Source organism: Podarcis erhardii, assembly GCF_964252035.2.
Source record: "Podarcis erhardii genome assembly, chromosome: 2".
Lineage (NCBI taxonomy): Eukaryota > Metazoa > Chordata > Lepidosauria > Squamata > Lacertidae > Podarcis > Podarcis erhardii.
The window spans coordinates 97,429,456-97,444,179 of NC_138498.1; the positions used below are offsets into that span (position 1 = coordinate 97,429,456).

General features: G+C 41.1%; 1 protein-coding gene across 2 annotated transcripts; it reads left to right on the forward strand.

The window, feature by feature from the left end:
• Positions 1 to 2,437: 2,437 nt before the first annotated feature.
• Positions 2,438 to 13,775, forward strand: PROK2 (prokineticin 2). Of its 2 annotated transcripts, XM_081851614.1 has the most exons (4): positions 2,438 to 2,643; positions 8,642 to 8,767; positions 12,219 to 12,273; positions 12,678 to 13,775. In XM_081851614.1, exons 1-4 carry the CDS (start codon positions 2,572 to 2,574, stop codon positions 12,725 to 12,727), a joined length of 303 nt encoding a protein of 100 aa, XP_081707740.1. In that variant the 5' UTR covers positions 2,438 to 2,571; the 3' UTR covers positions 12,728 to 13,775. The 2 variants fall into 2 exon arrangements, with proteins under 2 accessions (XP_081707740.1, XP_081707739.1); XM_081851613.1 differs by lacking the exon at positions 12,219 to 12,273 and having other exon boundaries at positions 2,443 to 2,643; positions 12,678 to 13,770.
• The last annotated feature ends 949 nt before the right edge of the window (positions 13,776 to 14,724 follow it).

A 14,724-nucleotide genomic window follows, 5' to 3' on the forward strand; every position in this document is an offset into this window, starting at 1 on the left:
ATTATCAATTGTGCTTAAAATTGCTGAGCTTTGCCTAGATTGTGGCTGTTATCAATGTTCTGAATAAAGTTAAAGATTAAGATTTTCAGCAAGTATTTTCAGCAAGTATTAAAAGCTGATGGTTTATGTAGATTTGCACGAACTGTTTATCCAAAGACCCTTATTTCCTTGCTTTGAAATGACCTCCATGAATGGATTATTTGTTTCCTGCAAGTTTATGGCCAAATTATAAATACTATATATAGTCATTTTTTATAATGAAAATGATGTCAAAATGCTCCCCTTAAATGGGATAGCCCAGCCAACAAGCTTGACAATTCCTGGCTAGAAATGAACAAAAAAGGATTTCATACTCAACATAGTTAAATGATTCACTCAGACACCTTTAAAGTTAATTTGTATGAACAATTAGGTTACTTTAAAAATAAATTTTACATGTGAAGACACAGGATTCTACCTTCAACTTTGCAAAATCAAAATTTGAAATAAAAGGGGAAAAGGCAAGTGTATGACAGAGATGGAGTAAAAAAGGTTACGGTAAGTAGATTGAGCTGTCTGCCTAGAACACAGGTCGGCAACCTGCAGCCCATGGGCCACAAGCGGCCCACAGGGGTCATTTAAATTGCCCCCGAGCCACCCCCGAACCGAGCCTCCCGTGCTAAACCAATGCAGCACGGAGTGGGGACTCGCTTCCGCGGCATCTGCGCAGACAAGGCAATTGCCACAAGGCAATCTCCGCGGGAGTGAACCGGCCCAGGCAAGGTAAACCTTCCTGACCCCTGGCCTAGAAAGTTTAAAATGCACATTACTCAGGTCCAGAAAGGTCAAGGATTGACAAATGTGTAGTGAACAGGGATGAGGTATGTGTTACAAAACTTAGTTGTGTGGTATCATCTCAGAAGCATATCCTGTGTGTGAAAATCCTTGGATATGTCATTTTGATACTTTTCACCACAAAGTAGTTTATTTATAGACGGGTTTTGCACAGTAAACTCAGACTGTATCCACAGTCAAGCTCATTCAACCACACAACCAGTACACTGAAAGACAAGTTTGGAAATAATAATTTTATTATTTATATGCCACCCATCTGACTGGGCAGTTCTGAGAAGCTTCCAGAAAAATATAAAAACACCATACAACATCAAACATTACAAAACTTCCCTATACAGGTCTGCCTTCAGATAGTTGTTTATCAGTTTGACATCTGATGGGTGTTCCACAGGGCAGGTGCCACTACCGAGAAGGCCCTCTGCCTGGTTCCCTGTAACCTCACTTCTCACAGTGAGGGAACCTCACTTCTCACAGTGAGGGAACCACCCTCGGAGTTGGACCTTAGGGTCTGGGCTTAACAATGGGAGTGGAGATGCTCCTTCTGTTATACTCCAGAAAGTCTCACAGCTTGGGAGGGGATTTGAACTGCCTCTCCTACACCCAAACCCAACAGCATCACCCTGTTGTGTTCCAGTGTGTGTATGTTTCTGGGTACACTGGGTGCCACGCCCCCGCAGGTAGTGCACCACGCCCCTGTGGGCAGCGTGCCACGCCCCTGGGACACACACCACGCCCCCGGGATGTGCGCCAGCCACGCTCCCGCCTGCTCTCTGTCCCCGGTGGCGGAGTATGAAGTTCCACTACTGGTAATGGGGCCCTTTATTTGTCCAGCTGTCCTTTGTCAACAACAAATTGTCACTGTTTTTGTGTTGAATATATGCTATATGATGATTTATGGACCTAATAGGTATGTAAATCCATTTGCACATAACAAAATATGTACATCATAGGAGCCTATACAACACAAAACACTGTTGCTATATGTAGGTTTTATTTTATTTGATTTTTATCTTATATTTTGGAAATGTACATCCAGTGGTTTTTTTCCTTTAAATTTTTTGGGGGCCCCCAAGGGTGTGGGGCCCTAAGCTATAGCTTGTTTAGCTTATACTTAAATCTGGCACTGCCTGTGTGCATATATTTCCATGTAAGAACGTACATTTACTTGGGTTTCTTTGGTAGGACTGCATGGGCTCCTGCTTCCAGACGCGTGTTTACTGTGGAATCAGTGCTCTTCTTGCAGGTTTTATTTCCTCAGCATCCCCATGATGACCTTGCCTGCTTCCCCACCCCCGCCCATTTGTCCTTCGCACGGCAAATATATAAAGCTGGCAAACCTATTGCCCACCCCACCCACGTGTGGCAACTGAACGCAACGCAGCCTGAAGCGCCCCCCTTCCTCGTATCTGTGCACTTTTCTGCGCGAGGGAATCGCCGCGCTACTACTTCTTGAGAGCGTGAGGGGAGGAGGTGCGCGCTTGTGTTGCGTGTTTATGTGGCTGCTCCTGCGCGTGCCCCCCCCCCTTCCCTCTCCCCCGACGGCAGCGTTGCTGGGTAGGTGGGTGAGTGACTCATCCTGCCTTTGAATGGCAGCCCTAAGCTTTATAACGGGCTGGAGCGGCCCCGGCTCCACTCCTGCTCCTCACGATTGCTGCTGCCCTGAGGGGAGCCCTGAGCGAGGCTTAAGCGCGCGGAGAGCTGCACACGCAGCCCCGGGGAGAGAGAACAGAGGGAGCCATGAGGAGCCTGAGCTGCGTCCCGCTCCTCTTCCTGCTGCTCTCCACGGGAGATTCTGCAGTTATCACTGGGGTGAGAGGGGCAGCCTCTGGGACGAGGGATTATCGCCACCAAATAGACTTGGCAAAGTGGGGGGGAGTGGGGCTGACACCTTGCACGAGAAAGAAAGGAATGGCGAGATACGAGTTAACCCCGACGGTTGGAGCGGGCAAGACAAGTGCGCGCCTGTGCGCCCTTTCTGCCGTCTGAGCCTGGTGGCTATTTTGGCGGGAAATCCGGGATTGGCTGAAAGCAGCACCACCAGCCGAGAGGGGGTGGCGGGTAGACGAGTGCTGTCGAGAGTGCGAGAGGCAAGAATGGCTTTTAAGTGTGCTGGGGGGGGGGGGTTTCTGTGGAGGAAAGGACCGACGAGGCGCGCTGCTCGGTTCTTTTCCTGCGCGAGGGCATGGGGCGCGCCTGTGTCGACTCCCCGCGTGCCTCAGGGGCTTTTGGGGAGGCGTTCGCCTGAAACGAGTTGCTGAAGTTTATGGGGTGAGGCGGGCCTGATCCTGAGGCTTTGCGTGCGTGCCTGGTGGTATCCGGCTGTTGGGGGGTGGATGGAGCTTGTCCCCTGGAGTATTATGGCTATTCTGGGGAAAGAGGGTTGGGACGGGAGACAAAGGCGCGCTGATGGCAGTCGCCTCAGAGGGATACTGAGGCAACTTGAGTCGCCTCCCGCACTGACTATCTGCTTTAACTGGCTAATTTAAGGCTGGGGTTGTCCCTGGGCGGGAGTTGGGAGCCAGCTGCCCTTGCGCCGTCGCAACCTGTAACTCCAAAAGCTTGGAAGTTGAGGCAACTGTGGAGAAGCGTGTTTTTTTTCTGAGGTGAAACCACCTCCTGGATTCGATACTCCTGTGCTGAGTTCCTCAGAATCTTCCTTCCTCTGTCACATTTAATTTCTCAAGACAGGGGAGATGTTCACTCAGCTCCGGAGTCCGGGAGAGATTCTCACCTACGTCCACCCCTCTCCCCGTTTCAAAGAGGCGTTTTAAACGATTCGCAACTCCCTGTTGTCTTGCCAAGAAACTTTTTATGTAATCGATTCTGGGGAAGGACGACAACAAGAGCCTGAGTAACACTTTGAAAGGTTCATTTTCACTTAAAAGCTCCAACCAGGTATTTCAGCTTACGGAAAGACTTTGAAATCAAAGTGACTTTATAATAGCCACATTTTTCTGTGGCTGGAGGGTGGATAGGCTGCAATACTTTTAGCTTTTTAAGATTTCCCCTACTTCTTCCTTTGCTATTCCTTACAAAGTGTTGTTATTGACAGAAGTTCTCTAAACGCATTTTTAAAAACTGCTTTATTTAACAATTGTCTTGACTCTCTAACTGCTCTATTTCCCCCCTGCCTTAGATTGGATCCATTGCGCCTTTGATCTTGAACCTGTTTCGTTGAATCTGTTTTCCTCCTGCAGTTTGATTCACTGTTAAGGTCCAGATGACAGAAGGAAAGAGAGGAGCAGGAGGGGCAGGATGGAAGCTAACAAGTTGCAAGACTTATATGTCATATTGGCAGGGCTGATAGATTTCTAGCACCATGAAGGAAATTAGGCTCTATAACTCAATGCTGCACAGATTCCTTCATTCAGTACAAAATACTGCACTTAATAGCGGGTCTCTTCAAAGGCGCTTAATGTGGCATTTTTATTCTCCTCTGTAGTTTGGCACTTGGCTGGAACTTATGGCCAGACTCAGTAAATGAGTACAGGAACAAGCTCACGTCCGGTTCCTCTAATACTTTCTGTTTTAATTTACCATTGCATGATACTTTCTTTTTTACAGGTGTAAATACAATTTCAAAGAAATTAGCTAAATGACCACCTCTATATATTCAGGTGGGGTATGATCCAGCCTATGCTAGCTTGTAAAAGAGGTAATCCAGTGGTAGAAGCAGAGAGCAAATCTTGCGTATGACAGCAGCATGTGCAGGAATAATTTGACAAGAAACTGAATTGTATCCTTGAGCAGGGTTCCCCTGACTTCTCCATTTGTATTAATGAAGTAATAAAAGGAACAACTGTAATATAAAGTAATATTTGTGTTTGGGATAAATCTCTTTTCTTCTCCCTGTTAAATATACACTATCTGCTTAATGCTTGAGGGCAGACAATACACATATGCTGATTTCTGAACATATCATGTTCTTAATGTTTACTCAATCAACCTGCAGCCTACATGCTGCTTAGATACTTCAGTAATTCAGGGGTATATAAATATCTGAAATAAACAAATTCCAAAGAAAGTCCCTCTTTTAAATCTGTTATTTTTCATAATGGAATGGTTTGAAGCTTGCCTTCTTGTCCTTCAACTCGAAGCACCTAGGTAGCATAAGCCCTTCACACACTGGGAGTTATCCTGAGAGGAGGTGTGTAGGGACCAGACCTCTGAGAACATCTTAAGATGTGTGAGGAGGCTCCTCAGTGGCCTTGAGACTGAGGGAGGAGAGAAAGTAAACAGAGCAACCTACCCAGGGCATCCTAGGAAAGGAAGAGACACCTGGAGTCAGGGCTATTCTTCTAGAAAAAGAGATGCCAGAACTCACCATGAATGCCAACCTCCTCTTAAAATGGCAATGGCATCCACCTGAGAGGTGTTGGTACCCAACTGAGAGGTGCCAGAAATGAGTTCTGCCAAGTTCTGGCTGAAAAAAGCCCTGCCTTGACTAAGTAGAAAGGGCAAGATGAAAATGTGACAAGGTCAAGAAAAGGACTTTTCATCTACTGCTTTTACCCTTTTCAAATTACCCGCCTGGTCTCTATCTGAAAGCAGAGAATTTCTGTGGCAGCAATCTGCAGTGAAGAGCTCTGTCTGGTAGTTTATATTGTGTGTTTTTTTAAAAAAACAAAAAATAAAGTAAATGTGCAGCAATTCTTGCACACATAGGGACGTATCTAGGATTTAACTCTGCCCTACAAAATGAACTAGTGAATAGAATTGAAATTTCTACAATGTTAAGAATATATATGAAACATTAAAATAGAATGAAACCAGCTAAAATCCAGTTAATATTTCAGTATTTAGCAATTAATATTTTATACAAATCTTAGGAATTGGTTTTGCATTTCTTTCCCTGTTGACATGTAAACTAACATAACCTTGTGCCTCATCTCAGAATTCAAAATAAAATTGTAGTAATGACTTTGAATATTAGCATACAACCAGTTTTTTTTAAAGCTACCATCTATTATGTAAATATGTGCTCTGATATCAATTTTCTTATTAAAATTACATAATATTTATGCAGTAGAGTATAATTATATTCATAATGAAATGTTCTAAAGTGAGCATTTGTTTCAGTGGACAGTAATGTTTCCCTCAGAGCCATTATCTGTTCATAAACACTTTCCTGTGAATCTGCTTATTTATGATGCCATTGCTCAGCAGAATCTTATAGAGCTTCACAGTCCAAGTATTTGAAATGAAACAAAAGCAAAGTTATTTTTGCAGTGCAGTCCTAACCATGTCTTCTCAGAAACATGACCAACTAAATTCAGTGGGATTTGCTGCCAGGTAAATGGGGTTAGAATTATAGCCTGAATGTATTCCTTGATTTCACTAAGGCGGGTGTGAGGAACCTTTGGTCCTTCAGATGTAGCTGACCTCCAACTTGCACCATTGCTAACCATTGGACATGTTTGCTGTGGCTGATCGGAATTGTAGTTCCTCAGCATTTAAAAAGCCAAAGGTTCTCCACATCTGCACTTAGGGCATTTTCACATACCATTCAAAATCCACTTTGGCATTAAACTGATCTTAGCCCAATCTTAGCTGACTCATCACCTTTGTTTTCAAGTGAAGTTTCTACTATGAAGTTGTTTTTTATTTTAAAATGATATAAGATAAAAAATATAGACAGTCTATACTCAGCCTGTCAGCATCTTACAGATACAGAGGGAGGTGCCTTGTCTCAGCTGTAGTACTTTCATGCTATTGTCATGACCACGGAGTTCATCAGCACTTCAGATACAGAGCTGGAGGCAGCAGATACATCAGCTAAGGAGCCAAGTTGAGGGTTCCAAGCTTCCTACTCATTTTCAGAAGGCCATGGCACCTGTCAGAAACCCACAGAAGGAACTCCCATAGCTGTAGGACTCAAGTCAGGAGCCTCACAAGTGCCTTCCCTAAATAACCTGATACCTATCACTGCACTTAACTGATCCTGCAGTACAGGGAGCACACTTGGAGGGAAGCTGTGGGATGCAGAAGAAGCGCTGGCCCTTTTAAGACTCTGAAGTTCATTCTTATGGTGGTTTTAGGTGACACATGTTATCTGTAGGTGGCCAGCAGTATCATGTTCTCCTTTTCGGTATCATTGTCATGCCCCAACTTCATGGATCTTTGTATACAGAAACCGGCTGCTCATGCATAACTATGTATGAGGATCTGTCCAGGGAAAGTGACCTTTGAGGAGAACAAGTTGTCTGTAATCAAACAGCACAGGAGTAGTATACTACAACTCACCTGCCACACATTAGCATGGATTTGTCTAACAGGCATTAAATCACCAGTCCTTAAGCAACCATTCATTCTACCAGTCTAGGATTCCTGCTGATTTCAATATAATAAAACAGTACAAAGACTTTTTATTTACAAATTAAAAGGAAACTGACTTGATGGGCAAGGAGTTGTGGCCTGTTCTGGTCATAACAGTATGGAAGAGGCAAGGGTGGGAGACGAACACGCAGGAGACTTAAGAGCTTGAATGAATCCTTGTTTTGTCTGAAGGTTCTCCTGAGTAAATTTTTATATAAAGTGTTAACCAAATATTTGGGGGTAGGATGTTCAATATATTTAACATTTGATGCCTGCCAGTCTTTTATAGCTGACATGACATGGTATTTAGTATAACTATGGTCAGCATGAATGCCTCAGATTGTTCCCTGATAAATTGTGGCCTATGTGTGTCACAAATGAATAAATACTCTAGGAATCTTCTTTTCAAATCGACTTTTACCAGAAATTATAAGATAGACAATCAATAACAGAAAAGCTTTAGGCTGCAATCCTACTGTCACTTACATGAGAGTGAAATCCATTAAATTCAATAGTACTTCTGAACAGGAATGACTGGAATAGTGTTGCACATGTTTTCATGGAAGTTGTAATTTATTTTCTTGAATTACTTGTGGTTTTGTGTAATTTTGTTCTTAGCATTCTTAGATTTTTGTAAACCGCTATATACTTGCATGAGTAAACCACTATATACTTGCGTGAGCAAGTTTGATTTATAAGAGCTTCAGTTAATATCCAGAGAAACAAGCTCCAATGACTTGTTCCATTTTTAGCTACAGAGTTATGCCTGCTATAAATAAATCAAAACATTAAAAGTAGTCTAATAGAAAGAAAAAGGGGCTTCTGCTTTTGTTGGACCAGATTAATATTGTTTTTGTGTTTCAGAAGTGATTGCAGGCATTCTGGTGAAGATAAGACAGATCTTACCTCTGCCTGAACATTAAGACATTGTATTGTTAAATATCACAAATATTTGCTCTGCTATTCTGTGGCATAAGAGCTAATATACAACCTCTTGCAATGCATGTTTCTTTTGGCAACAAAATAATCATTTAACCCATCATCTCATTCTGTCTGGCACCATTGATGGTACAGTATAAAATAATTTAGTGGCCTGGATCCAACTAAATAATCCCCACTGGTTTCAATGGGGCCTTTGTGGCTGACTTTAGCAGCTGGATACAGACCACAGGTTATCTTTACTTGAACTGAGGGTGGTGGTTGGAGGAAAGACAGCATGTGACATTTGATATGTAGGTTCCACCTGTTAAGATTAAAAGATTTCCAATTACTAAATTTAAGGATTTTTAATTTAAAGAAACAAACAAACTTGCTTCAGCTTCTAATGGGCTATATGACCATGTGAATCCCGAACCCCACAATTTCCTTGTGTTAGCAAAGCCTCTTGAAAATACAGGCTTTTAGATGTACAATAAGATAATGGGGTAGTAGTCCAGTTTATTTTTAGTAATTTTACTTATCTAATACTGTGTGTTTGTTTATTATGTTTAAGGCTTGTGACAGAGATCTACAGTGTGGTGGAGGCATGTGTTGTGCTGTTAGCCTCTGGATTCGGAGCCTGCGGATGTGCACACCAATGGGAACCTTGGGAGAAGACTGTCATCCTTTGAGTCATAAAGTTAGTATTTTTTTCTGGTACCCTGTGTGATACCGTAACTGACAGGGTAGAAGGAAATATGAATATATTTTGTTGTGAGTCACACTGCATAAAATATTATCCATTGCAAAAGTGCAAGAACATATACTTTACAGAGGAAGTTTTCTTTTTATGGAAACAGCATCATAAGAACATACGCAAATAAATATATTACTGTCAGTGTTATTCTGTAAGAGGTCTTAAGGTAAAAAAAATAAAGTCCAATGCTTTTCTTTCACATTACAGAATATAAGCATCTTAAAACTATCCTTATACTCTTGTTTCTTATAAGTGATCATTCAAACCCTGCTGATTTCCAGAGCTATTAATCATTTGAGTAGGCAAATTGTTCAGGTAATCAAAGTACCTCATTGCTTCCTTCCAGAGGTTGGAATCCAACATTGTTTTGAGTAGTCTTCTGATCACGTGCCTTTCTCTCATCTCCTCTGCAGCTCTCATCAACCCTCTAGGGCAGATTTTAAGGGTACACAAGGGTGATTTGGGGTGGGGCATTGCACATGTGATGTCAGGATAAGGTTACCAGATGTTTTTCAATGAATCCAGGGACGCTTATTGTTCGCTACATACATGTGAATGCTGAGAAAGCTGTAAATCTGGGGACTATCCCTGGGAAACAGGGACGTCTGGTAACCTTACAGCAGGAGTCAGAAGGAGCCTGGGGCAGAGCCGAACATGGCAGTCACGTGGCATCAATGGCCGGTTGCTCCTCCTCCACCACCTCCTGGTGCTGCCACCGGCAGGAAGCTGCTTCAAACTTCCTTCCCCCAGCGGCAGGAGAAGAAGGAGCTGGCCACTGGAGCCACATTACGCTGGGCTCCATGCTTCGCCTTCATGCTTTTTGAACACCCCAAAAATATTCAAGGTGGCCAAACACCCCAAAAATATTCAGGGAGGCCGAAAGAGCTCAGCCCCAGGAGCTGTGCTGTTTAGCCCTTTAAACACTAACATGAGCATCTTAAATTGGGCCCAGAAACAAACAGGCAACCAGTGCAGCTGTTTTAAAAGAGGGGTTATGTGAGATCTAAATGGAACTCCAGCCAGTAATCTGGCTGCTGCATTTTGAACCACCTCTTCTTTTGGAAATTATGCATGGTCTGCCCGCCGCCACCCCCACCCCCCTTTTGATGAGTCTGAGAATATAGTCCAAAATATTTTGAAAATATTAAGGTTCATAGCTTATGGTTGTACTCTCTTACCATTGCTAGACTTTATGACAATACTCTGTTCCTTACCATATCCACATTTCACTATTGCACCATGCACTTAGACTGCACTGCCTCTTTTTCTTGTTAAGGATATAGCTCAGTCTCAGCTTGTAACCTAACAATGGAGCTCTCTTCATCCTTTTAAGTAGCATTGGCAAGACCCAACTGACAGTTTGACACTCAGTTGCTTGCTAGTACCCTATGTACAAATCACTGGTTTTTCTTCATATTGTTGTATCTGGGCAGACAATGGACGGGATAGTCCATAAAGCTGCAAGAAGGCACTGCCATCCTTTTTCTCCCCTAAATACATTTATGCTCATTCCATGCAATGAGGGGTGGAGCCATTACCTTTCTTCCCATTTCTTTCTTGGTCTGCTGTTAAAGAAGAAGCAGGGAAGAATGTCACTGATTGCATATTCTTGAAAATCTTGGTCTTGTTTTGTATTGTTTCCAGCACTGGTCCTCAAAGTATTTACTGTTCAGTAAAATTAGTCCTTGCAATTTAGCCTTGAAGCTAGGGCTGCCATACGTCATATCCAGAATACTGCAGCCGATGTTCCTCAGAAATAGCTCAAAATCATCCAGTTTATTTGCAAAAAAGCTCATATTATCCATAGGGGTCACAGAAGACCATTCAAAGTGTCAAAACACTGACATTCCCCATTTGCCTGCTGGTCAGGTACAAAGTAGACATATTCAATTTCTATTTTCCCTCACTAACACACCACTGAGTTTAAACTTGATCTGCAAGGACAAGCCTAAATTGAAAGGCAATTTTGTCTTCATACTAGATTAGCCTTGAGTGCCCTTTGTTAAATCACACATGGAGAGCTTGTAAAGTGGACCACCAACTGATATAAGCTGATCAGAGATCAGTAAAGGCATACTGCTTAAATCAGAACACAGATTAAATGTTAGTCTTTCAGATAAGATTGAGCTGCAATTCATTTAGCCCTGCTACCACTTCTATAGATTTTTTTTCTTTCCATTAAGGTGAATAAAATATTATTTGTGCAACATTTTATAAAGAAAAAAATACACAACATGATGCTTTGACAATAATACTGTAATGCAAGAACAAAATGCATTGGTCTTTGAGAAGAAAATCTGACACACAAAAAAGGTTTTGATGACCCCAGTGAATTGTGTTATTCTGATGGGACTAGATACATAATCCCAACCAATTATTTGCAGTAACACTATGAAACAGCATTATTGGCAACAGTTTTGTTTTTAGAGGAAAATTTTGCGGTGGGTGTATGATTTGGAGAAATGCATAATACCTCCAAGCCCATGGTTTTTAGCAAAAAGTAGGTCAACCATACTTGTAAACCATGTTGCTAACATGGTACCCTTCAAACATTGTCGAACTGCAACTCCCATCAGCCTCAGTGGTCAGAGATAATGAGAGTTGTAGTCCAGAACATTTTGTGGGCACCACATTGGCTACTCCTATCCCTGCCACAGATATCAAACAAACTGTAGAGGTTTATAGCAAAGCAAACAGGAACAGGAGAGTAAGGGAGTTCACACACCTGACTAGGCATAGATTTTGGCATTTACGGTTATATGCTCCTCCAAAACTGTACTGCTTCCCAGCTCAGTTGTACAAGAGGAGAAACAATAATAAGGCATTGGGAAGGGGTATGCTGCAGTAAATAGCACCATCCTATTCTTTTGACTTGTTACATGCAAAATATTTTGGCTACTGTATATACAGACAAATTGTATATACTGTATATACAGTTCAACTGCCTGCTTCCATTTCCTTCCCAGCATCATCAATATGGAGCAGATTCTGAGTCATTCTGAAATAATTTTTGAAGCGTTGGCTCAAGTGTCTTCATATGTATTTGTCCTGCTTACATCATAATAAAATTTGATTTTGACTTGTGTTTCTCACTGGCTGAAAGTGTGGCATTGCACTGAGCTGCACATAATCAGCTCCTAAACTTCTGACTGAAAGGAATCCATTTGCTTCCATTTTGTAAAAGCAAGGTACTCTAAAGATGAACAGATTTATCTGCCCCATTGAGAAAAAAATTCTGAGGTGCTTAACAGAAACATTGGGCAAAAATAAGGTGAAACCTGCCTGTGCAGCTGGTAGGTAAGAATATTTTTGAGGCTCTGTGCAATCTTACAAGTCTCATGCCCTATTACAAGTCCTATGCTGCTCCTGTTGAACCCATTTCCTTTTTTTACAGGCAAATATTGAGTGCTGTTTCCAGGAAAGCACTAGCAATATTTATTCTCCCACAGGTATGACATAGGTATATGTTGTTGGATGATCCTACTGGAAGGCCCAATCTGAAGCAAGGTAGCATATGTGGGACAGCAAATACCAACACTGCAAAACTTTGGATTAGGTCTTTGCCGAAAGTGATACTCCCATTGGTACACCATAATAATCTATACCAGACTTACTGCTCTTTTGAAATGATGGTTGTGCACACAGAGGATCAGTTTCACATTATATAGTTAAGAATAAACACCAAGAGAGGAAAATAGGTCAGTACACCTGTAAGGAAGATGGGATGTGTTTTTGGGGATCCCTTTGAACTAGTTTAATATACTAGTGTGGAAACTTTAGTGTTAATGGCAGGCACCTACTGTCGAGTTGTCTTCTTGCCTTCATTTCTTTAACATTAACTATTTGATTTCAGATTCCATTTTGGGGGAAGAGAATTCATCACAGCTGTCCATGCCTACCTAATTTGGCTTGTGTCTGGATTTCTCCTAGCAAATACAAATGTTTACCGGAGTTCAAAAACGAAGATATCTTTTTCTAGCGAAAGCATGGGGAAGGATTCTGTGCCGTTACTGTATTCCATGTATTAAGATCCTTACTTGTTATTGTGATGAAGTCATTTGTCACTGGAAATTTTCCAATATATTTTCTTGCATTGTAACCATTATCATTTTTATGATACCATAGTTCACGGCAGCCAAGATGTTTTCAGCTGGACAATTTCAGGGAGTTCTTCATATTCTTAACAGCACAAGCTAATATGTGCTGAAGTAGACCTGTACAACTTGAGACTTGCCAGTTCAAACATCAGTCATGTGTGGCAGACTACCTGAGGCTCAATAAACCTCCTATTTGTGTAGCCTACAAAAACAGGTAACAAGAAGAAACTGGCAGGCCCCAATGCATCATTGCTGTGTTGCATTTGGCTTAGATCACAAACTGTGCAGACTTATACTGAAGGAATAGTACAGATAGCTCCTCTCTCCTAAAATCTGGACTGCTTTAGGATGATCAGGTTAGCCATCTAGAAAACGGATGCCCATAATTACCAAGTCAGTTTACATAAATTTGCTCAAGATTTTTCTGAATCTACTAAGATTGAATTAAAGTATTTTGCACTGCAATATAGGGCTAAGAACAAGGCAATTTGTTAGACTATGATAATCCAGGTACATATTTATTGTAATAATTATACTATTTTAGATTAGAAATAACATTATTTTAAACACTTCAACTGTGTTCTTTGCGTTATTTAAAAATGACAACCAGACCAAAGCATTTAAGTAGTAAAAATACTGCTTAAAATTAATACACTCTGAATATGAGAAGAGAAAGAATTCTTTTCATTTTATTTGGCATAAACTAGCAGCTTGTCAGATATTTGAAGTGTACTTTATATATTTTTTAAAAATCGGAAAAGTCTATTTAATTAAAGTACATGACTTGTTATGTAAATATAACAATATCACTATGTAATAATTCTGTATCAGAATAATGGCAGTATATTTATTTATTTAAAATTATATATTTATTTTTGCACTGTGGTCTTTGATTTTTTCCAGTGAGTTATTGTTATCTATCAACACTAAATAGAGAACTTATGTACGAAAGTATGCATCACTCAAGATTTCTGTGAACGTTACCATTAAATTTGACATAAGAACCTCCTATACAATTCAATGCTCCATGAAAAATTATAAAATGCCATAGAAGCTGTCTTCAGTCTTACTTTTTTTTTACTTATCCTTGTTAAATATAACACACACACAAAAGTAACAAAGTAATCCTATGCATGTTTATTATGAAGTAAGCCCCATTTAGTGAATTGAGGCTTATCTTCATGTGCGTAGGACTGCAGTATAGTATTATACATTTCCTATATTTGTAGCGATTCTGTGTGTGGAAAGCTGGTGCAAAGTGTATCTAGACAATTGACATGCATTTATTTGCCCGAGTCCGCAGTGTTAAGTAGCTAAGGCCAATCACATCAAGTACATTCTCTTTAGCTGATGTCAATAAGGACCAGTTTATACCATCAGCATAACCATGAAGGGAAGCAGCATTCCCTGAGCTATACACCATGTTATGCTGCTGGTGGATGGCTGCATATTTAAATGCTTCCTTTAAAAAACAAAACTGGTATGTAGAGTGAGAAACACATGAGAAAAGTCTAGACTGAGCTTTTCCAAGATACCTTTCTTTGTGTAGGACTGCATTCGTTGTGAGGAAAGTCCAGAAAAGTTTTAACATTAGATTCTGCTGACTGCATAAACTGACTGAGATGAGTAGGAAATTCATCACAATTTGGCTCTGACTTCTCGTCCCAGTATTTTTGAAGGCAGACGAAGCACACCATGTCATGCATCTTAGTTGTATTTCTAATAAAAGAATGTTTGAAAATCCTTGGGTATCAGAAGTCAGCTTTAGACCAAGTATAGTAGAAAAACTGATGATTCCAGAAG